Below are 25,368 nucleotides of genomic sequence, written 5' to 3'. Positions count from 1 at the left end.
AGTAAGTTGGTGGTCTGTTGATATCACTGTAATGGTGTGGGGCTGTACTTTGCCAAAGTGGGTGGGGTTATATCCTACCTGGTTGGCCCTGTCCGGGGGTATCATCTCACGGGGCCACAGTGTCCCCCGGTCCCCCCTGTCTCAGTCTCCAGTATCTATTCTGCAATAGTCTATGTACCAGGGGGCTAGGATCAGTCTGTCCTATCTAGTTTAGTTCTCCTGTCTTATCTGGTGCCCTGTCCGATCTTAGGTATGCTCCTCTAATTCTCCCCTCCCGGAAAACCAGAGCCCTAGGACCATGACTCAGGACTACTGTACCTGGTCTGACGACTCCTGGCTGTCCCCGTCTCCAGCCCACCTGGTCATGCTGCTGATCGAGTTTCTGCTGTTCTGCCTGCGGATATGGAACCCTGACCTGTTCACCAGACATGCTACCTTGTATTCTCTCTCTCACCTGCTGTCTCTCTCTCTCGCTCTCACCTGCTGTCTCGATCTCTGAATGCTCGGCTATGAAAAGCCAACTGACATTTACTCCTGAGGTGCTGACCTGTTGCACCCTTCTCTATAACCACTGTGATTATTATTTGACCCTGTTGGTCATCTTTGAACGACTGAACATCTTGAAGAATGGTCTAGCCTTAATGGCTATGTACTCTTATAATCTCCACCCGGCACAGCAAGAAGAGGACTGGGCACCCCTCAGAGCCTGGTTCCTAGCTAGGTTTCTTCCTAGGTTCCTGCCTATCTAGGGAGTTTTCCCTAGCCATTGTGCTTCTACATCTGCATTGCTTGTTGTTTGGGATTTTAGGCTGGGATTCTGTGTCACCTTCTTTGTGTCAACTGCTGATGTAAAAAGGGCTTTATAAACATTTGATTGATTGATTGAAATTGACTCAAGGTATATTAGCGTTTTATTTTTTATTTATCTTTAAAAAATTATGTTTTTCTTCCACTTTGACATTATACTATTTTGTGAAGATCATTGACAACAAATGACAATTAAATCAATTTTAATCCTACTTTGTAACACAATAAAAAGTGAAGAAATCCAAGTGGGTGTAGACTTTCTATAAGGACAAGTACCCATTGATAACTGAAGAATGCCTCATGAGCAAAACATACGCTCTTTTGCTTGTATTTGTATTTATTAGGGATCCCCATTAGTTTCTGCTGAGCCAGCAGATACTCTTTCTGGGGTTTATTATGGATCCCCATTAGTTCCTGCCAAGCCAGCAGCTACTCTTCCTGGGGTCCAAACACATTAAGGGGCTTACATCACCCCCAAAAAAATCTAAAATAAAACGGTACATCATATAACAGTATTACACTACTACATATCTACAATACAAAATGTATAATACCACGATACAACAATATTACAATGTACGTGTGTGGAGAGTCCGTGTGCTAGTGTGTGTGTGCGTATGCGTGTGTCTGTACCTGTGTGTGTGTCTTTTCAGAGTCCCCGCTGTCCATAAGGTGTATTTTTATTTGTTTTTTCAATCAGATTTTACGGCTTGAATGAGTTACTTGATGTGGAATAGAATTCCATGTAGTCATGGCTCTGTGTAGTACTGTGCGTTTCCCGGAGTCTGTTCTGGACTTGGGGACTGTGAAGAGACAGACCTCTTGTGGCATGTCTTGTGGGGTGTGCATGGGCGTCTGAGCTGTGTGCTAGTCGTTTGAACAGTCAGCTCAGTGATTTCAACATGTCAATACCTCTCAGTAACTATAATCAAGACATAACAATGTTTATTATATCAGGATAATGCATAATACATTTTGTGAGAATAAATCACCATCATTTGAAAGGTTGTCTACTTTTTACCATAATAAAAGAAAAAGAGGAATAATAATTATGTCACACAAATATTTGACCACTTTGTTAACACCTTTTCTAGTAAAAATCCTGTATTATATTGCACTAGTTAGTTCCATAAATAAATGTATTTGAGTAACAATATATGCATTATTGATATTTAATCATTCAAATAATAGGGAAATGTATATGGACATTAATCTAAAGTTAGCCTTCTATATGGCTAAACCTCATGAACAAATCAAACTAAAGTGTGGTGTACAGCAGGGCAGCTCTCTAGGCCCACTACTCTTTTCTATTTTTACCAATGACCTGCTACTGGCATTAAACAACGCATGTGTGTCCAGGTATCCTGATGGTTCAACCATATCTAATGAATTCACTGAAACCCTTAACAAAGAATGGGTGGCCAGTAATAAACTGGTCCTGAACATCTCTAAAACTAAGAGCATTGTATTTGGTACAAATCCTTCCATAAGTTCTAGACCTCAGCTGAATCTGGTAATGAATGGTGTGGCTGTTTGAACAAGTTGAGGAGACTAAATTACTTGGTGTTACCTTAGATTGTAAACTGTCATGGTCAAAACATATATATGCAATGGTTGTAAAGATGGGGATAGGTCTGTCTGTAATGGGCTCCTGAGTGGCGCAGCTGTCTAAGGCCTAAGCTCCTCTGTATCTCAGTGCAAGAGGCGTCTCTACAGTCCGTGGTTTGATTCCAGGCTGTATCACATCCGGACATGATTGGGAGTCCCATAGGGAGGTGCACAATTGGCCCAGCGTCGTCCGGATTTGGCCTGGGTAGGCCGTCGTTGTAAATAAGAATGTGTTCTTAGACTTGCCTAGTTAAATAAAGGTTAAATAAAAAAATTATAAAGAGATGCTCTGCTTTTTTTTGACACCACATGACACAAAGCAAGTCCTGCAGGCTCTAGTTTGATCTTATCTTGATTATTGTCCAGTCATGTGGTCAAGTGTTGCAAGGGAAGACCTAGTTAAGCTGCAGCTGGTCCAGAACAGATCGACACTTCTTGCTCTTCATTGTAATCAGAGGGCTGGTATTAATACTATGCATGCCAGTCTCTCTTGGCTAAGAGTTGAGGAAGACTGACTGTGTCACTTCTTGTTTTATAAGAAACAATGTGTTGTAAATTCCAAATTGTTTGCATAGTCAACTTACGCACAGCACTAACATACACACTTAACTCAACAGACATGCCACCAGGGGTCTTTTCACAGTTCCCAGAGGTCCAGAACAAATTCAAAGAAATGTACGGTATTATACAAAGCCATGAGTGCACCACACAAAGCCTCTTCCCCATCTGACCTACTTGGTGTCTGTATGTACTGACATGTATGTGGAACTGATAGATGCACACTTACATTACATGTTCATGTTTTTAAATGTATATAAATTGTAAAGTAAGACTAGCTGTATCTATTGACGTCGGCTAATGTGGATCCTAATAAATCAAATAAAAAAATTAAGTTGACTGCAATGAATAAGCTTTAACAATTACATGTTGATGGAATAAGTCTCTACAATACAGCCGACATGTAATTTACTTCCTCCTTATTATCCATCAGATCCAAAACATGTTCATCACCATGCTCAGATTCCTGGTTTGCACCCTCTTTCAGCATTGCTACCAAAGTAGACAGTGTGCTGTCGGGGTCTAGCAATTTAACCAGGGGAACATTCACACCGCTGTCTTGAAAGAGAAGATTCTGCAAAGTCATTGCTAGCATTGAGTCAACGCCTAATGCCGTGAGAGAAGAATCGTCATTCAGCTGATCATTTTCAACACCTAGCTTTTCCCTGAGCACCGACCTGACGTATTCACTTGGTGACTTGGACGCGGTAGTTTGGTCATATATTGTATCTACCCCTTTGGCTTTTGTTAGCGCCTCAGCCACCAGTGCGCCTAGACGCATTTTTAGGGCGGCATTGTGAATAAGAACATGACGCCTCAGGTTATTGAAACTGAACTTGCAGACAACCTGTTGGGGTCTGTTCAGCACAAGGCATTGTTCTAGGCTCTCATGGATTTCTGCAACCTCCAAGACCATCATCCCCTTTGCTGACAGAAATGTTTGTAAATGGTCTTTGTTCAACAAGAGACCAAGGTTCAAAGCTCCCCAGTTGATGGACTGTCCTGCGAGTCCAACGTTTCGCCGATACTGACAGAATGTGTCCAAGAAGGAGTTGGCTGCACAATAGTTTGTTTGTGACGCATTGCCAATAAAGGCAGAAATGGAGGAATAACACACAAAGTAATCTAACTTGCAGTGTTTTGTGGCGTGGTGCAGATTCAGAGCCCCATTCACTTTGGGCTTCAGGACTTTCTCATAGAGAGATTTGTCAAGGGTTTCAATCAGCCCATCGTGCAGGACGACAGCGCTGTGGAACAACCCTCTGATTGGACAAGATGGGAAACTTTCCCCAATTGCAGTAATGGTCTTTACCACTTGTGCAGAGATTGAGACATCACACTGCAAGCTTACGACTGTGGTGCCATACTGACTCTTAATTTTGCTTATCTCCTGCTGTACGTCTGGCGAGGGCCTGCTTCTGGAAAGAATGACAATGTACCCACCTCCTCGATGTGCAATGAATTTCACTGTTTCAAACCCTAGTCCAGTTAGACCACCTGTAACGATGTACACAGACTTCTTCTGGAAAAGCTGGTTTGGTTTAGGCAGCAACTGAATGTCGGACAGTGCGCCTTTGGAATCATCTTTACCCAGTGCCACAACAGACAGGGTCTTTGAGCTGAAGTACGACTCAGATTCCTCAACAGGCAGGAAGTCAATGCTACCGGATGACATTGTCTGAAAGGTGTTGGTTTCAAAATCTAAAGACTTCTTGTCCAAATGCATTGATTTGAGCCAACGGTAAATGTGAGGCTTTTCTGCTCTGATAGATCCCTTTTCCAATATGCTAGACATCTGAACAGTCTGAATGCGAACATTGTCATTGCCACAACTGAAGACATTTTGTGAAAAGGAGGATTGCCACTCATTTTCGCATACAGCAACAATGTGTCTCACACCGGAAACATTGCAAGCTTTTTCAAACTGAGATTTGTCAAATGGTGGCAAAAGGACAAATGCGTCAAGCTTGTTCACATTGTGAAGCTGATCACTAAACTGAGGCAAGACAATGTTATACCATCCTGATTTATTTGCAGTTTGGGCTAAGATCTTTGTCAAACCTGAGTCAGGAACAGATGAGATGATGCCTAACCTCCGCTGTTTGACTTTGGATAATGCATGATGCAAGACTTCCCATGCAAGAACAAAGTAGGACACACAAGGAGCCTCCTTCAGAAATGTGAGCCTCTTTGTCTTGTAGCATGCTGCTTCAGGAATCACAATCTTAGAAGATGCAGCAATGGGATAACATGCGACTATATGGTCTCCCACTTTCAGTTTGTTCACATTTTTCCCTACAGCTGTGACAGTACCACTGAAGTCAAGAGCCAGAAGCTGGTGCTTCTGAGATGTATGATTGTTCCAGTATATTGTCTGACCATAGTTCAGATCAGAGACACTGACAGGACAGAAGTCTGAGGAATGAACACATATCTTACTGAGCTGAATCTCAACTGATTTCACTGGGATGTTTATATCATCAACATCACAGGGAACGGCAGACAAGCTAGTCATTCTGTACGGATCAGCAGTCTGAAGGATGAACTGCCCAGACTTCAAAGAATGGACATTTCCCTGTGAGTTGTCACTGCTTTCAGGGGGCGTGTGCACTATGGAAGGTTTCAGAATCTGCCCATCTTTCACCACCAATTCTGGGTATTTGCTGCAGGGGAATGAGTCAAGGACCTGAGACAGAGCTCTGATGTCCTCTGCAGAGACAGAGCTGATGTCAATCAGCTGGAAGGAAAGATCTGCCATTTCTGCAGCACACGATCTAGTCATACCTGACATGACAAAGCCTGAGCTGATACAGTCCACTGTGTTCTCTGCTGACCGGAAGGTTATTGCTCTGATGGAATTTGGAAATTTCATTACCTTCAGTTCCAGGACTATTTGTCGGAACATCTCACAGCAGCTTACCATGTTCTCCAGGATAGCCTCTGTTTTGTGTGAGGTAACATTGTCGTTGCTCCACACAAACAAGATTTCTTCAAAGCTGTTCAGATTTGACATTTGATCAAACAGCGCTTTAAATCCACGGCTCAAGAGATCATTGGCATGTGTGCAAGAGATGTATTGAGACTGTGAGCTCAAGTGTTTTCGGATGGCTTCGGATACACCCGTCTGGTCAGCGAAGACCAGTGCTTTGGGAGTATTAGTTGGCTTGTAGTCATCAGAGACAACACTGAAGTCATTGTGGAAGAAGTACTCTTCAACTACACAAGATTGACTTCCAAGATACTTGAATATAACATGCTTCAGTTCAACCAACACCCGGCCTGCTTTGTCTGTGAAACAGCCAGATACTTCAAAATGGTCCACTGCAACATTTGCAGCTCTCAAATACAGAACCATTTCAGGCTGCAAGGGTTCGTGAACAGTCAAACTGCCAATTTCTGCAGGAAAGCCAGGCCTTGCCATGAATGCATTCGCTGTTGTGACTTGAGTCAGTTGGAGCAAGTAGTCTAGCACTACAGGATGAATGCAGAAGTCATGCAACTGTGGAAGGAGCTCTTCAGGGACAGACACAACAGAGATGGCTTCCATCAAGTCTTCACCATAATGCACATCTCCTCTGTTTATGAAAACAGAACCATACTGAAACCCTCCCTTACTTAGGTAATTGTAGAAATCGTCAGTACTCATAGTTGATGTGCATCGCTTGTAAACCGAGTCTATAGAGATGTACTGTTCTTCGGCCAACCTCCCTTGCTTGCATGATATGCTGCCTGATGCATACGTTACTGTAGGAGATTGTATCTTAAACGTTGTCTCGTTTTCAATGTGATCCAGTTTGACACTCAACTCAGGAGAATTTGGTGAAATGACAAATGGACTCTGAAAACTGACACTGAGTTGCAGTGTGTTGAGTGGCACCTTTGGTTTGGCACTGGCCATGAAGGCAGCCAAACCCAACTCAACATAGAGGGCACCAGGGACAATTGCAACATCATTGTTTCTATGGTCCTGCAGGTAAGACACTGAGGCTGAAGCCAGATCACAGCTGAAGGTTTTTCCATCATTGCCTCTCTGAGTTAATACAGGATGACAGCCTAATGTGCCTGCCTCAAAGATGACATTGTTCTTCACACAATCAAACTGATACCTTGGTAAAGGTGTTGGGGATGTCTCACAACCTCTGTAGAACTGATCCCAGTCTACCTGAACCCCCAACTCAAACAGTTTGGACACAGAATTCAGCATTGTCTCATGATCTTTATCTGGCTGCACTGAGGTTAGCACTTGTGTCTCATTTCCCAGCGTCTCCTGGATGTTTCTTTGTAGTGCCCTTCTAGGGCCAATCTCCACAAAGACCACATTCTTATTCTCTTTGGCTGCTGATCTCACTGCCTGTTCAAATGAAACTGGCTCTCGAATGTTCCTGGCCCAGTATTTGCCTGTGCTGAAGTCTGGCTGCTCTACCTCCTTTCCTGTCACTGTGGAGAACAATTCTGTCTCAACATCATTGACTTGTAAAGAGCCAATACTGTCCTCTAGTTGAGACAGGATGGGATCCATCATCTGGCTGTGGTATGCAGCAGGGACATCCAGAACACGGAGGAACAGATTCTTCCTCTTGACTGAGCTGCTCAGCTTTTGATGGAGACTGTCAATAGCCTCTGCATCACCTGAGAGTGTGCAGGACTGTGGGCTGTTGAAGGCAGCCAAGGAAATCTTATTTGAGTAGGAGGGGAGGAGGTTCAAGACCTCTGATACGACCATGTTACTGACCACAAGCATTTTCCCTCCTGTGACCTTATTCTGCAGAGTACTGCGGAAGTAGATCACCTTCACTGCATCCTCAAGGGACAACAGCCCAGAGCAGTGGGCAGCAGCAACCTCTCCTACAGAGTGGCCAAGAATGGCATCAGGTTTGATGCCCCAGTGCTTGAAGAGACTGGCTATGCCAACCTGAATGGCAAAGAGGAGGGGCTGGACAACATCTGGTTTTGAAAAGCTATCATCATTCGATGCACTTTCCAGTTTGTCTGTGATGGACATTCTTTGGTACCTTTGAAAAAGTGCCTCAATCTCCCTTATCTTCTCTCTGAACACTGGCTCCTGTTTTAGCAACTGCTTGCACATGCCTTGGTAGGTCACACCATTCCCACAGAAAACAAACACTAACCTTGGATTGAGCATGGAGGGGTCAATCTTTTTGTTGAAAGCAGATTTTAGCTGGTTTCTCAGATCAACCAGTGATGACGTTGTGAATGCCCTCCTGTATTTACGTTTCAAGTGGCTTCTTCTACAGGCTGACGTATATGACAATCTCTGGAGTTCCACTGTTTTGTCTGCACTTATCTGTTCATCTGTGTCCTGTATCATCATGTTAAGGGATTTTTCTGAGGCTGCTGAGAGGACAAAATACTCATATGACCGCTCAACCCTAGCTGTTTTGGTGTGAGACTTGTTGTACTGTTTGACAATGGTGTGGGCATTTGTGCCCCCAAAACCAAAATTATTGATCCCTGCAACCCGTTCAACAGAGCCTGCATTGCCCCACTTTTCTGCTTTAGTGGGAACTTTTACATTCAAGGCTTTCACATCGATACTGGCACTGTCCTCAGAGTAGAACAGTGAAGGGACAATGGTTTCATGTTTCATCATTAGGAGTACCTTGATTAGCCCTGCCACTCCAGCTGCAGATTCAGTGTGTCCAATGTTGCCTTTCACAGAGCCGATGCGGAGTATCTCTGAACCTGGAGGTCTGGCTTTGGCAATGACTTTGGAGATGCTGCCTGCTTCTATGGGATCCCCCACTGGAGTTCCAGTCCCATGAGCCTCTATGTACTGGACCGATAACAGGTCAGACTCTGAATAGATTCCTCGCAGCAGCTCCTCTTGCTGGACCATGGATGGCTTGGTGATTGGAGTGACTGTGTGACCGTCTTGGTTTACAGCAGTGTTGCTTATGATGCCCCATACATGGTCATTCTCCTTGAGAGCCTGTAAAATATAAATCAGTGCTGCTTATGATGCCCCACACATGGTCATTCTCCTTGAGAGCCTGTGTAAAATATAAATCAGTGTTGCTTATGATGCCCCACACATGGTCATTCTCCTTGAGAGCCTGTGTAAAATATAAATCAGTGCTGCTTATGATGCCCCATACATGGTCACAGTCTTTCAAGGCCTGTAAAAGATTTGAAATTCAACAGAATTGATATCATGTTTGATGGACCAGTGTTTGATGGACCAGTGTTTGATGGACCAAACATAGTAATAAAGATGATACATAATAGCTTTTCTATTGCAGTCTAAATTAAATAGGTAATAAGGGACGGTAAGTATAGTGAGCTCCAACAGTATTGTGACAGTGACAATTTTTGTTGTTGTTTTGGCTCTGTTCTTGTAATTATACAATGACTATGAGGCTAAAGTGCAGATTGTCAGCTATGATTTTTAGGGTAATTTTCCTCCATATCGGGTGAACGGTTTAGAAATTACAGCAGTTTTTGTAAATTAATGTGGATGCTACCATGATTACGGATAGCCCTGAATTAATTGTCAATTATGATGAATGAGAAAGTTACAGACACACAATTATCATACCCACCAAAATCCTAACCTCCCCTGTTATTATAAGGGTGAGAGGCTAGCACGTCTTTGGGGGGATAGATATTTGTGAGTCTGTACATTTCTCAATCATCATGACTCAGGACTATCCATAATCATGGTAGCATCCACATTAATGTAGAACTGTTTCGAAACATATTCTATTCTTATTTACAATAAAAGGGACTCCAAAAATGACACAATACATTATTTACCATTAATTTCTATTGGCCACAAAAAAAATCTGAAAGAGCAAAAGCAAAACAAACAGCAAAAGCATCCAACAAGTTTGTAGAGGTACTAAACTTTTGACTATTTTATTACACAAGTGAATGTGTGACCGAGCGGCTGAAATCGGTCTTATGTAGCAAAATTTGAAATTGTGTTTTTTTTTACATTGGATAAAAGTAGAGAGCTACAAAATGGTCTATCATACACTACAGTTGAGGAACAATGTGAAAGTAATTTTGCTTTAAAAGTTGATAGACTTTTGAGAAAATGGCCTTTGAATGTTTTGACACTACTGCTGGAGAGCCCTTCTTTGTCTACACCCATTCACGATCGTTCACACCCTCGTAAGCTTTATTATACACAGATTCAAAATAGCTATTGATAACAAATGTGTACTTTGTGGTTGTGACCCAGAGACTTTTGACCATTTATTTTGGGACTGTTCTTATGTCAGAAGGTTTTGGAGTGAGCTAGATTTTATTTTAAAATAAACTAATATTAACGTTAATTTGAAAGACTGATATTATGTTGAATTTTTATCTAAATTATATGGACCCTGATATAACTTTCACTGTTCATTTCTTTATTTTTCAAGTCGACGGAGAACAAAACCATTGTTTAAGATAGAATTTAAATATTATTTTGACATTTTCAGTAAGTGTAAAAAACAAAAAATCTATACGTACCATGAAACTTTTTTGCCAAATTGAAAATGTATCTCGATATGTAAGGTTTATGTTAGGTTTATGTACTTTTGTTTTTATATTTCTGTTTTTGTATTTGTTTTGTTCATAATAATAATAAAAATAAATTTAAAAAATCAGTCAAGCACCCAAGCTAACTTGCTAGCTACTTCCAGACACAAATGAGAGAACAGCTCATTGAACATTACTCGCCCTAGCAGAGCTGGTTAGGCTGTTATGTTATCCAGAGCGTTGGTGACTGTAACTGTGCTGTCAGATTGTCTGTAAATTCAGAGCGTTTCGCTCTCGGAGCGTTCAGAGCGCACACTGGACGCTCTGGCTGATGAGTATGGTTGATCCAAATATTCTGACCCCACAACGGCAGTCAAACACTCAAGCTAACTGGCTGACTTGCTAGCTACTTGCAAACACATAATGAGAGAACACCCCACGCTAATGGGAAGGTTGCTGACTTTTTCTGTGGCTAAACCAACTAGGCTCATCATTTAACAATTGTATTCGTATTTACAGATGGCATACAAGTTTGTTATTAAGGCACATGAAAGTTCACATGTTCAAGAAGGTATTTCTGCCTATAAAACGCATTTTGATAAATAAAAAAAGTTTATGTTCAAACGGCTCTCCTGTGAAGTAGTGACCCGCGACATACGTACGCCTTGTTTACTGAAATGGGTCACATTTGTCCCAATATGTTTGGTCCCATAAAATGGGGGGGGGGGGGGGGGGTAATGTACAAAAACGGATTTCTAAACGGTTCACCTGATATGGATGAAAATATCCTCAAATGAAAGCTGACAATCTGCACTTTATCCTAATAGTCATTATATCATTTCAAATCCAACGTGCTGGAGTACAGAGCCAAAACAACAACAATTGTGTCACTGTCCCAATACTTTTGGAGCTCACTGTATATGTCACATATTAGTCATATACTCTACAAGTTCTTTGACAAAATGAAAGCTTGAGAGTTCATTTCATTTATCAAATACTCCCAGACACAGTTTTATGGCCTGACTGGCTAAATGTTTGCCCAGTTTGAATATGTTTGAACTGTACTGCAACGAGTGCAAATGGAAGAAATCATAAGCGCTCACTTGTTTCAGTGGCTTCAGTAGAAGAATCCCACAACCCTCTCCTCTGCCATAGCCATCTGCTCTGCGGGAGAAAGGTTTGCTGGTGCCTTCAGGTGAAATCATCTTTGCCTTGCTGAGAGCGACAAAGACTTGTGGCTCTATGATACAGCTTACACCGCCACAGAGAGCCATCTCACAGTCACCTGGTTGGACAAACGGGTTTTAATATAATTGCAGGTGGCACTCAAACAGCACCTGCTCATGCAGCTGAAAAAAAGGTTAATAGTCAAACATACAGTATGATTTTATTTTTTGCTTGATCTTTTTAGAAATTGCCCTCTGGGCACAATTGACAGGCTGAGACAGAAGAGAACTGAACATTTTTTTCAGAAGAAAAAGGATATCAAAGTGAAACAGTTCTCTAAAGACACAGGAGACAATAATACAAGAAACAACACTTCTGTAGCTTGTCAACTATGTGTCTGTCTATCCCTGTTCTCTCCTCTCTGCACAGGCCATACAAACGCTTCACACCGCGTGGCCGCTGCCACTCTAACCTGGTGGTCCCAGCGCGCACGACCCACGTGGAGTTCCAGGTCTCCGGCAGCCTCTGGAACTGCCGGTCTGCAGCCAACAAGGCTGAGTTCATCTCAGCCTATGCTACCCTCCAGTCCCTAGACTTCCTGGCGCTGACGGAAACATGGATTACCACAGATAACACTGCTACTCCTACTGCTCTCTCTTCGTCTGCCCACGTGTTCTCGCATACCCCTAGAGCATCGAGCCAGCGGGGTGGTGGCACTGGAATCCTCATCTCTCCCAAGTGGACATTCTCTCTTTCTCCCCTGACCCATCTGTCTATCTCCTCATTTGAATTCCATGCTGTCACAGTTACCAGCCCTTTCAAGGTTAACATCCTTATCATTTATCGCCCTCCAGGTTCCCTTGGAGAGTTCATCAATGAGCTTGACGCCTTGATAAGTTCCTTTCCTGAGGATGGCTCACCTCTCACAGTTCTGGGTGACTTTAACCTCCCCACGTCTACCTTTGACTCATTCCTCTCTGCCTCCTTCTTTCCACTCCTCTCCTCTTTTGACCTCACCCTCTCACCTTCCCCCCCTACTCACAAGGCAGGCAATACGCTTGACCTCATCTTTACTAGATGCTGTTCTTCCACTAATCTCATTGCAACTCCCCTCCAAATCTCCGACCACTACCTTGTATCCTTTTCCCTCTTGCTCTCATCCAACACTTCTCACTCTGCCCCTACTCGGATGGTATTGCGCCGTCCCAACCTTCGCTCTCTCTCTCCCGCTACTCTCTCCTCTTCCATCCTATCATTTCTTCCCTCTGCTCAAACCTTCTCCAACCTATCTCCTGATTCTGCCTCCTCAACCCTCCTCTCCTCCCTTTCTGCATCCTTTGATTTTCTCTGTCCCCTATCCTCCAGGCCGGCTCGGTCCTCCCCTCCTGCTCCGTGGCTCGACGACTCACTACGAGCTCACAGAACAAGGCTCCGGGCAGCCGAGCGGAAATGGAGGAAAACTCGCCTCCCTGCGGACCTGGCATCCTTTCACTCACTCCTCTCTACATTCTCCTCTTCTGTCTCTGCTGCTAAAGCCACTTTCTACCACTCTAAATTCCAAGCATCTGCCTCTAACCCTAGGAAGCTCTTTGCTACCTTCTCCTCCCTCCTGAATCCTCCTCCCCCCCCCCCCCTCCCTCTCTGCGGATGACTTCGTCAACCATTTTGAAAAGAAGGTTGACGATATCCGATCCTCGTTTGCTAAGTCAAACGACACCGCTGGTCCTGCTCACACTGCCCTACCCTGTGCTTTGACCTCTTTCTCCCCTCTCTCTCCAGATGAAATCTCGCGTCTTGTGACGGCCGGCCGCCCAACAACCTGCCCACTTGACCCTATCCCCTCCTCTCTTCTCCAGACCATTTCCGGAGACCTTCTCCCCTTCCTCACCTCGCTCATCAACTCATCCTTGACCGCTGGCTACGTCCCTTCCGTCTTCAAGAGAGCGAGAGTTATACCCCTTCTGAAAAAACCTACACTCGATCCCTCCGATGTCAACAACTACAGACCAGTATCCCTTCTTTCTTTTCTCTCCAAAACTCTTGAACGTGCCGTCCTTGGCCAGCTCTCCTGCTATCTCTCTCAGAATGACCTTCTTGATCCTAATCAGTCAGGTTTCAAGACTGGGCATTCAACTGAGACTGCTCTTCTCTGTGTCACGGAGGCTCTCCGCACTGCTAAAGCTAACTCTCTCTCCTCTGCTCTCATCCTTCTAGACCTATCTGCTGCCTTTGATACTGTGAACCATCAGATCCTCCTCTCCACCCTCTCCGAGTTGGGCATCTCCGGCGCGGCCCACGCTTGGATTGCGTCCTACCTGACAGGTCGCTCCTACCAGGTGGCGTGGCGAGAATCTGTCTCCGCACCATGCGCTCTCACCACTGGTGTCCCCCAGGGCTCTGTTCTAGGCCCTCTCCTATTCTCGCTATACACCAAGTCACTTGGCTCTGTCATATCCTCACATGGTCTCTCCTATCATTGCTATGCAGACGACACACAATGAATCTTCTCCTTTCCCCCTTCTGATAACCAGGCGGCGAATCGCATCTCTGCATGTCTGTCAGACATATCAGTGTGGATGACGGATCACCAGCTCAAGCTGAACCTCGGCAAGACGGAGCTGCTCTTCCTCCCGGGGAAGGACTGCCCGTTCCATGATCTCGCCATCACGGTTGACAACTCCCTTGTGTCCTCCTCCCAGAGTGCTAAGAACCTTGGCGTGATCCTGGACAACACCCTGTCGTTCTCCACTAACATCAAGGCGGTGACCCGATCCTGTAGGTTCATGCTCTACAACATTCGCAGAGTACGACCCTGCCTCACACAGGAAGCGGCGCAGGTCCTAATCCAGGCACTTGTCATCTCCCGTCTGGATTACTGCAACTCGCTGTTGGCTGGGCTCCCTGCCTGTGCCATTAAACCCCTACAACTCATCCAGAACGCCGCAGCCCGTCTGGTGTTCAACCTTCCCAAGTTCTCTCACGTCACCCCGCTCCTCCGCTCTCTCCACTGGCTTCCAGTTGAAGCTCGCATCCGCTACAAGACCATGGTGATTGCCTACGGAGCTGTGAAGGGAACGGCACCTCCATACCTTCAGGCTCTGATCAGGCCCTACACCCAAACAAGGGCACTGCGTTCATCCACCACTGGCCTGCTGGCCCCCCTACCTCTGAGGAAGCACAGATCCCGCTCAGCCCAGTCAAAACTGTTCGCTGCTCTGGCACCCCAATGGTGGAACAAGCTCCCTCACGACGCCAGGACAGCGGAGTCAATCACCACCTTCCAGAGACACCTGAAACCCCACCTCTTTAAGGAATACCTAGGATAGGATAAAGTAATCCTTCTAACCCCCCCCCCCCCTTAAAAGATTTAAATGCACTATTGTAAAGTGGTTGTTCCACTGGATATCATAAGGTGAATGCACCATTTTGTAAGTCGCTCTGGATAAGAGCGTCTGCTAAATGACTTAAATGTAATGTAATGTAATGAGACGAGTAGACAACATTCAATCTACATTACATATTAAAACAAGCAACAACCATCCTCCATTTGTTTTTATATAGAAATTACTGTCAAATGTTTCTATACAGTACATACTGTGTCTTCTACTAGCCAAGCAATTTTCTTACTCACAATTAGATAAAGATGTGTACCTTGTTTTATGGCTTGACAAGCAAAGTGCAGTGCCACAAGAGATGAGGAACAGGCACTGTCTAGGGCAACTGATGGACCAGTGAGGTTGAAGGTGTAGGATATCCGGTTGGCTGCAATACTCATGGATTTACCAGTGCCAGTCCAATGGTTGATCAAGCAGGGATTGTATTTGGCTGTTGTGAGATTGTAGTCGCTGTTCATCAGTCCTATAATTAAAATGGATATAAGTAACAATCATATGGTGTCACCACTAAATAATAATAAAAAGTCAAATTACCACAGGTATTCCTAGGTCCATTTAAGGACCACAAAAATGACAGCTGTGCCATACTGGTTGCAAGATAGTTGGGAAGAGATTATTGATGTGCCGATTCCATGGCACAGGGTTTATGAACTGATACAAACAGGAGTGGATTCAAAACGTAGAGTTTTTCAATTTAAATTATTATAAAAAGTGCATTTGGAAGTATTCAGAGTTTGTTACAATACAGCCTTATTCTAAAATTGATTAAATCGTTTTTTTCCCTCATCAATATACACACAATACCCCATAATGACAAAGCAAAAACAGATTTGACTTTTTCGCAAATCTATTACAAAATAAAACAGAAATTTCCCATCTACTGTTGAAGTCGGAAGTTTTACATACACCTTAGCCAAATACATTTAAACTCAGTTTTTCACATTTCCTGACATTTAATCCTAGTAAAAATGCCCTGTCTTAGGTCAGTTAGGATCACCACTTTATTTTAAGAATGTGTAATGTCAGAATAATAGTAGAGAGAATGATTTAGTTCAGCTTTTATTTCTTTCATCACATTCCCAGTGGGACAGATACACTCAATTAGTATTTGGTAGCATTGCCTTTAAATTGATTAACTTGGGTCAAACGTTTCGGGGAGCATTCCACAAGCTTCCCATAATAAGTTGGGTGAATTTTGGCCCATTCCTCCTGACAGAGCTGATGTAACTGAGTCAGGTTTGTAGGCCTCCTTACTCGCACGCTTTTTCAGTTCTTCCCACAAATATTCAATTGGATTGAGGTCAGGGCTTTGTGACGGCCACTCCAATACCTTGACTTTGTTGTCCTTAAGCCATTTTGCCACAACTTTGGAAGTATGCTTGGGGTCATTGTCAGTTTGGAAGACCCATTTGCGACCAAGCTTTAACTTCCTGACTGATGTCTTGAGATGTTACTTCAATATATCCACATAATGTTCCTGGCTCATGATGCCATCTATTTTGTGCTTCACCTAAGTGTAAACTTCCGACTTCAACTGTACATACAGTAAGTATTCTGATTTTTACTCAGTACTGTGTTGATGCATCTTTGGCAGCGATTACAGCCTCGAGTCTTATTAGGTATGATGCTACAGGCTTGGCACACCTGTATTTGGGGAGTTTCTCCCATTCTTCTCTGCAGATTCTCTCAAGCTCTGTCAGGTTGTAAATAGCTGCACAGCTGCACAGCTATTTTCAGGTGTCTCCAGAGATGTTCGATTGGGTTAGAGTCCGGGCTCTGGCTGGGCCACTGAAGGACTTATCCCGAAGCCACTCCTGTCTTGTCTTGGCTGTGTGCTTAGGGTCATTGTCCTGTTGGAAGGTGAACCTTCACCCCAGTCTGAGGTCCTGAGCACTCTTGAGCAGGTTTTCATTAAGGATCTCTCTGTACTTTGCTCCGTTCCTCGTCCCCCGTCCTGACTTGTCTCCCAGTCCCTGCCGCTGAAAAACATCCCCACAGCATGATGCTGCCACCACCATGCTTCACCATAGGGATGGTACCAGGTTTCCTCCAGACGTGACACTTGGCATTCAGGCCAAAGAGTTCAGTCTTGGTTTCATCACAGTTGTGTCATGTGCCTTTTACTGAAGAATGGCTTCCGGCTGGCCATTCTACCATAAAAGCCTGATTAGTAGAGTGCCGCAGAGATGGTTGTCCTTCTGGAAGGTTCTCCCATCTCCACAGAGGAACTTGTGAGCTCTGTCAGAGTGACCATCGGGTTCTTGGTCACCTCGCTGACCAAGGCCATTCTTCCCCGATGACTCAGTTTGGCAGGGTGGCCAGCTCTAGGAAGATTCTTGGTGGTTTCAAAGTTCTTCCATTTAAGAATGCTGGAGGCCACTGTGTTCTTGGGGAACTTAAATGCTGCAGACATTTTTTGGTACCCTTCCCAAGATCTGTGCCATGACACATTCCTGTATCGGAGCTCTACAGACAATTCCTTCCACCTCATGGCTTGGTTTTTGCTCTGACATGCACTGTCAACTGTGGGACCTTATATAGACAGCAGTGTGCCTTTCCAAGTCATGTCCAATTAATTCAATTGAATTTACCACAGGTGGACTCCAATCAAGTTGTAGAAACATCTCAAGGATGATCAATGGAAACAGGATGTACTTGAGCTCAATTTCGAGTCTAATAGCAAAGGGTCTGAATACTTAGAATAAGGTTGTAACATAACAAAATTTGGAAAAAGGTAAGGGGTTCTGAATACTTTCCGAATGCACTGTATATGGGGGATACAACCTTCCCAGCTCTGCCGATTTTGCTGTGAAGAGACAGAATCTTTACATCATTTGTTTTGTTACTGCCTATATGTAGCTTGTTTTTGATTGCAGGTTTTAGGAATGGCTGAAAAATCACAAAATGTACTTAAAGCTATCTTTGAAAATAACACAGCTGGGTGACTTGAAAATCCATGGTCAGTCAATCATTAATATATTAGTACATTTGGTAAAGGAGTTCATCTTTATATTTAGAATCTGTGGAAACGATATGACAATAGAAAGGTCCAGAACTTTTGTGAAACATTACAGCACAGTTGAAAAATATTTGTCAATTGGAGGTCAAGACTGTTTTTTTTTTTTTTTTTTTAGATAGATGAGCTGAATGGTGCGATAAAAATAATAATCAAATATATATATAAATATATAGAGAGATAACTAATGTAAAATGTACCGTGTCCGGTATAAACTGGAAGTAGATGACTAAGTGTTGTTGTACATTAGTTTACTCCAATTTGGGAAAGGGAGGTAGTGTTACGGGAAAATATATTTTTAAAAGATATGGGGGATTGGAAATGATGCAAAAAACGACATTGATAGAACCCACAATTTATCTGCAATATATATATATATATATATACACACTTACATTAAGAAGCAACACAAATGTAACCAGTGCAGAGGTATTTGGTGTGTCATTAGCATTATGCAGTACCAGTCAAAAGTTTGGACCCACCTACTGTAGTCATTCATGGGATTTTCTTTATTTGGACTATTTTCTACATTGTAGAATATTAGTGAAGACTGTGAACTGTGAAATAACACATATGGAATCATGTAGTAACCAAAAAAGGGTTAAATAAATCTAAATATATTTTATATGACATTCTTCAAAGTAGCCACCCTGTGTCTTGATAACAGCTTTGCACGGTCTTGGCATTCTACAATGTTGAAAATAGTAAAAATAAAGAAATGAATGAGTAGCTATGTCCAAACTTTTGACTGGTACTGTAGGTATATAAAACGTTTTTACCTATGTATACTCCAGTCCTTGTTCCGCTGGCTTTCTCTATTTGCAATCCAGCATTCTCTAGAGCCCTGTAGGTGCAGTGCAGCAAGACTTTGTGCTGAGGGTCCATGTGGTCAGCCTCAGCATCAGTGACACCAAACAACCTTAGGTCTAATTCATTGAAGCTAAGAATAAAAACATTAACCGCTAAACAAGAGTGGAAAATATTGGATACAACAAAAGCAATCTGAAGCTGGGAATTCAGGGGCAAGAGCATTTGTTGGTCAACTGTACATTACCAACAATATCATTCTAAAATACAGTATAGTACCTTTGGTTATATAAATTAAGAGTTTCATTCCAAAATGTGGTGTACTGTACATACTGAACAAAAAATATAAACGCAACACGCAACAATTTTAAAGATTTTACTGAGTTACAGTATAAGGAAATCAGTCAATTTAAATAAATAAATTAGGCCTTAATCTATGGATTTCACATGACTGGGTAGGGGCGTGGGCCTGGGAGGGTTTACTCCTCAGTTTCATCAGCTGTCCAGGTGACTGGTCTCAGACGATCCTGCAGCTGAAGAAGCCTGATGTGGAGGTCTTGGGCTGGCGTGGTTACAAGTGGTCTGCGATTTTGAGGCTGGTTGGACGTACTGCCAAATTCTCTAAAATGACGTTGGAAGCGGCTTACGGTAGAGAAATTAACATTAAATGATCTGGCAATTGCTCTGGTGGACATTCATGCAGTCAGCATGCAAAAATGTACGCTTCCTCAGAACTTGAGACATCTGTGGCATTGTGTTGTGTGACAAAACTGCTCAATTTAGAGTGGCCTTTTATTGTCCACAGCACAAGGTGCACCTGTGTTATGATCATGCTGTTTAATCAGCTTCTTGACATGCCACACCTGTCACGTAAAAAATCACATAACTGATTTATTGTATCCAGTGTATGCACTGTGTTCATTTTTTCCCCACTAGGCTAAATCAAGGGCAGCTTTTCTTGTTTGACTATATACACTTGTCACGTCCTGACCAGTATAAGGGGTTATATGTTATTGTAGTTTGGTCAGGGCGTGGCAGGGGTGTGTTTGTTTTGTGTTATCGGGGTTTTTGGGTATGGTTCTATGTTTTTGTATTTCTATGTTTTTCTATGTTGTGTATTTCTTTGTGTTGGCCTGGTATGGCTCTCAATCAGGAACAGCTGTACATCGTTGTTGCTGATTGGGAGTCATAATTAGGTAGCCCTTTTTTCACCTGTCTTTTGTGGGAAGTTGATTTTGCATAGCTGTGAGTAGCCTGCAATAGTGTGCGTTCATTCGTTTTCTTTTCTTGTTTTGTTTTGTAAGTGTTCAATAAACGTTAAAATGAGCACTCAACCCGCTGCGCCTTGGTCTACTCCCTTCGACGGCCGTTACAACACTTTAGGGAAGGATTTAAGGAATAATAACAACATTGAAAGTCTGTCACAATTCATTATTTGTCGGTCAAGGATGGATTGATTCTTGGACTCGGATATGGACTCGGAGTATAGCCAGAGCCATAGACAGTGTATTTGGAAAGTATTCAGACCCCTTGACTTTTTCCACATTTTGTTACATTACAGCAGCATTCTAAAATTGATTAAATATTTTGTTTCCCTCATCAATCTACACACAATAACCCATAATGACAAAGTGAAAACAGGTTTTTAGAAATGTTTGCAAATGTATTAAAAATAAAAACTTAATTAACTTATTTACATACAGTAAGTATTGAGACCTTTTGCTATGAGACTAGAAATTGAACTGTTTCCATTGATAATCCTTGCTTCAACTTGATTGGAGTCCACCTGTGGTAAATTCAAATGATTGGACATGGTTTGAAAAGGCACACAACAGTCTATATAAGGTCCCGCAGTTGTCAGAGCTAAAACCAAGCCATGAGGTCGAAGGAATTGTTCGTAGAGCTCCAAGACAGGATTGTGTCAAGGCACAGATCTGGGGAAGGGTAACAAAACATTTCTGCAGCATTGAAGGTCTCCAAGAACACAGTGGCCTCCATCATTCTTAAATGGAAGAAGTTTGGAACCACCAAGACTCTTTCTAGAGCTGGCCGACCGGCCAAACTGAGCAATCGGTGGGGAAGGGCCATGGTCAGGGAGATGACCAAGAACCCGATGGTCACTCTGAGAGAGCTCCAGAGTTCTTCTGTGGAGATGGGAGAACCTTACAGAAGGACAACCACCTCTGCAGCACTCCACCAATCAGGCCTTTATGGCCAGCCAGAAGCCACTCTTCAGTAAAATGCACATAACAGCCCGCTTGGAGTTTTCCAAAAAGGCACCTAAAGGACTCTCAGACCATGACAACCAAAATTCTCTGGTCTGATGAAACCGAGATTGAAGTCTTTGGCCTGAATGCCAAGCATCACGTCTGGAGGAAACCTGGCACCATCCCTACGGGGAAGCATGGTGGTGGCAGCACCATGCTGTGGGAATGTTTTTCAGCGGCAGGAACTGGGAGACTGGTCAGGATCGAGGGAAAGATGAACGGAGCAAAGTGCAGAGGGAACCTTGATGTAAACCTGCTAAAACCTGTTTTTGCTTTGTCACTATGGGGTATTGTGTGTACAGTTGTGGCCAAAAGTTTTGAGAATGACACAAATATTAATTTTCACAAAGTCTGCTGCCTCAGTTTGTATGATGGCAATTTGCATATACTCCAGAATGTTATGAAGAGTGATCAGATGAATTGCAATTAATTGCAAAGTCCCTCTTTGCCATGCAAATGAACTGAATCCCCCAAAACATTTCCACTGCATTTCAGCCCTGCCACAAAAGGACCAGATGACATCATGTCAGTGATTCTCTCGTTTACACAGGTGTGAGTGTTGACGAGGACAAGGCTAGAGATCACTCTGTCATGCTGATTGAGTTTGAATAACCGACTGGAAGCTTCAAAGGGAGGGTGGTGCTTGGAATCATTGTTCTTCCTCAGTCAATCATGGTTATCTGCAAGGAAACACGTGCCGTCATCATTGCTTTGCACAAAAAGGGCTTCACAGGCAAGGATATTGCTGCCAGTAAGATTGCACCTAAATCAACCTTTTATTGGATCATCAAGAACTTCAAAGAGAGCGGTTCAATTGTTGTGAAGAAGGATTCAGGGCGCCCAAGAAAGTCCAGAAAGCGCCAGGACCGTCTCCTAAAGTTGATTCAACTGCGGGATCGGGGCACCACCAGTACAGAGCTTGCTCAGGAATGGCAGCAGGCAGGTGTGAGTGCATCTGCACGCACAGTGAGGTGAAGACTTTTGGAGGATGGCCTGGTGTCAAGAAGGGCAGCAAAGAAGCCACTTCTCTCCAGGAAAAACATCAGGGACAGACTGATATTCTGCAAAAGGTACAGGGATTGGACTGCTGAGGACTGGGGTAAAGTCATTTTCTCTGATGAATCCCATTTCTGATTGATTGGGGCATCCGGAAAAAAGCTTGTCCGGAGAAGACAAGGTGAGCGCTACCATCAGTCCTGTGTCATGCCAACAGTAAAGCATCCTGAGACCATTCATGTGTGGGGTTGCTTCTCAGCCAAGGGAGTGGGCTCACTCACAATTTTGCCTAAGAACACAGCCATGAATAAAGAATGGTACCAACACATCCTCCGAGAGCAACTTCTCCCAACCATCCAGGAACAGTTTGATGACGAACAATGCCTTTTCCAGCATGATGGAGCACCTTGCCATAAGGCAAAAGTGATAACTAAGTGGCTCGGGGAACAAAACATCGATATTTTGGGTCCATGGCCAGGAAACTCCCCAGACCTTAATCCCATTGAGTATTTGTGGTCAATCCTCAGGAAGCGGGTGGACAAACAAAACTCCACAAATTCTGACAAACTCCAAGCATTGATTATGCAAGAATGGGCTGCCATCAGTCAGGATGTGGCCCAGAAGTTAATTGACAGCATGCCAGGGCGGATTGCAGAGGTCATGAATAAGAAGGGTCAACACTGAAAATATTGACTCTTTGCATCAACTTCATGTAATTGTCAGTAAAAGCCTTTGACACTTATGAAATGCTTGTAATTATACTTCAGTATTCCATAGTAACATCTGACAAAAATATCTAAAGACACTGAAGCAGCAAACTTTGTGGAAATTAATATTTGTGTCATTCTCAAAACTTTTGGCCATGACTGTAGATTGATGTGGGGGAAAAAAACAATTTAATGCAGTTTAGAATAAGGCTGTAATGTAACAAAATGTGGAAAAAGTCAAGGGGTCTGAATGCTTTCAGAATACACTGTACAGTATAGACAATTGGGCCAATTTTTAAAAAACTTGAATATTGTTTAAAATCTAGATATTCAGTTACATAGCATTTGTTTTTATATTCCCCATATATTTATTGGTGTGCTAACATGGCTGCCATAGAATGTTGTAGTGACAATGCATAATAATGCTAAAACTTCAATGCCCCAACTCTTTAAACACATGGCTTTGGATAGAGCACGTTTTGGTAATGACACAAGTGTATCAGATATCTAGTTTAGCAAAAAGTATGAGAACAGCCATAATTAATACAGAAAGCAGACATTCATTTCAGATAAAAAAAATATTGTGTTTTGGAATCAAACCCTTGAAATTCTTTAATTGAATAACAGTAGCAGTGGTAAAAAAAGAAATGGTCAGTGAATCTTCGTACTAACCCATCTATGAGAGCAGCTTTGATAGTGTGAGACTTCCCAGGTTTTCTGTTGTCAGCATCATACCAGTAAGTACTGTTGAACCTCTCATCAGGGATTGGAACTGCACAGTTCTTCCCTTCCAGAAGAACCTTCCAGAAATTGTCAAGCCCCTCACCTGGAATTGAATATTGGTTGAATCAGAATAGGGAATTAATCTAAATTGTTTCAACATTAATAAGTAATCAACATATTAGTTTTACATCAAAGTATTATTTTTCTTACCAATTGTTTATTTTTTAACAAAATGTAGCTTGTCTGTAAATAAGCCCTTGCTTTAAAAGCATATTTGGATCAGATATTTACATCATACCTAAGTTAGTAGATGTTTCATAATAGTTGTCGCAGTATAATAACCTCTGTAGTCTGAGGTTTTACATTGCTGGCATTGTAGTGATTTAATTAATCAACATGAATTGAGCAGCTTCTTATGGTTCTATACGAGGTGAAAACATTCCATGACTGCATATAGCAATAACCAGTGATTTGCCTGGTGATTCTAGACCTTTCTTTATTCATACATCTCTACAGTAGTTATTTTGCTTTCCAGTCATCTCAAATTGCTTTAAAGTGAGTGAAAAGATATACTGAAATGAATTACAATTCTTAAGAGAACTAGCTACATCACAAAATTAGATAAACTGTCAAACCTCCAGGGAAGCTGCATCCAATGCCAACAACTGCAATGGCTCCCTCTTCGTCCTCCATCCTGGCTCCCTCTTCCTCCTCCATCCTGGCTGTCTGTCACACACACACCAGCTGGACACTGCAATGCGTGCACTTATTTCTAAACCTCTAGTATAACCTAAACTCAGATAGAAGGTGCTGAATTTACCTCCAGTTTCTTTGGCTCATTAGCAGTAGTAGTAGTAGTAGGTTGGTCTTTGAAGGATAGCTCAGAGCGTCTGCTCTTTTCTATCCAATTTCTCTTGCTTGGATTGGTCACCGTTTTGGGGCAGGAGTGAAGTGGGCAGGGCATTTGTGTGGAGTAAGAAAAGTAATTGGGAATATGAAAGATAATAAAAGAGATGCATAAAGGGTTTTAATAATGCTAATATGTGAGAACAATTTTTTTGGTGAAGAAATATTTAATTTTGTCGTTATAATAAGTTTGGAAGCATCATGTAAAAATATTTTTATTAGACTTTTCACCCAAGGACAGTTTTAGTCAACAACTGTGTTACCGAATGGTCTGTGCCAGGCATGACTAGTAACATAGCAGTCATTCTGGATACAATGTTAAACATGTGCCCCTTCACTTAAATGCACTTGGTATCCTGTGACAGTGCATCTGCATCAGGTAACACATTTATCATTTCCAAGTTTTCATCTCTTGCAAAAATACAGCTTTCTCTTTGACATAGGGTTGCTAACTAGCCTATAGCTATTGTAGGGTCACTAGCCAGCCTATTGTAGAGTTGCTAGTGTAATGTAAAGTGGCTACCTATCCTATTGTAGGGTCGCTAGTTAGCCTATTGTAGGGTCACTAGCTAGTCTATTGTAGAGTCACTAGCTAGTCTATTGTAGGGTCACTAGCTAGTCTATTGTAGAGTTGCTAGTTAGCCTATTGTAGGGTCACTAGCTATCCTATTGTAAAGTTGCTAGTGTATTGTAAAGTGGCTAGCTATTATATTGTAGGGTCACTAGTTAGCCTATTGTTGGGTTGCTAGCTAACCTATTGTATGGTCACTAGTTAGACTCTTGTAGAGTCACTAGTTAGCCTATTGTAGGGTCACTAGTTAGCCTATTGTAGGGTCACTAGTTAGCCTATTGTAGGGTCACTAGCTAGCCTATTGTAGGGTCACTAGCTAGCCTATTGTAGGGTCACTAGCTAGCCTATTGTAGGG

At 42.8% G+C, this 25,368-nt stretch overlaps 1 protein-coding gene across 1 annotated transcript; it reads right to left on the bottom strand.

The window, feature by feature from the left end:
- Positions 1 to 977: 977 nt before the first annotated feature.
- On the bottom strand, positions 978 to 24,253 carry LOC106579698 (phthioceranic/hydroxyphthioceranic acid synthase-like). The gene is made up of 6 exons (XM_045702792.2): positions 24,172 to 24,253; positions 23,486 to 23,639; positions 18,816 to 18,976; positions 15,277 to 15,483; positions 11,562 to 11,743; positions 978 to 8,923 (listed from the first exon to the last, which is right to left on the bottom strand). The coding sequence occupies exons 1-6, from the start codon at positions 24,251 to 24,253 to the stop codon at positions 3,359 to 3,361; spliced, it is 6,351 nt and encodes a 2,116-aa protein (XP_045558748.2). The 3' UTR covers positions 978 to 3,358.
- Positions 24,254 to 25,368: the final 1,115 nt, after the last annotated feature.

Source organism: Salmo salar, chromosome 19 (assembly GCF_965601325.2).
Source record: "Salmo salar chromosome 19, fSalSal1, whole genome shotgun sequence".
In the NCBI taxonomy this organism is placed as follows: Eukaryota; Metazoa; Chordata; class Actinopteri; order Salmoniformes; family Salmonidae; genus Salmo; species Salmo salar.
The sequence above is the reverse complement of the archived record's forward strand: the minus strand, read 5'-3'. Positions and strand labels throughout refer to the sequence as shown.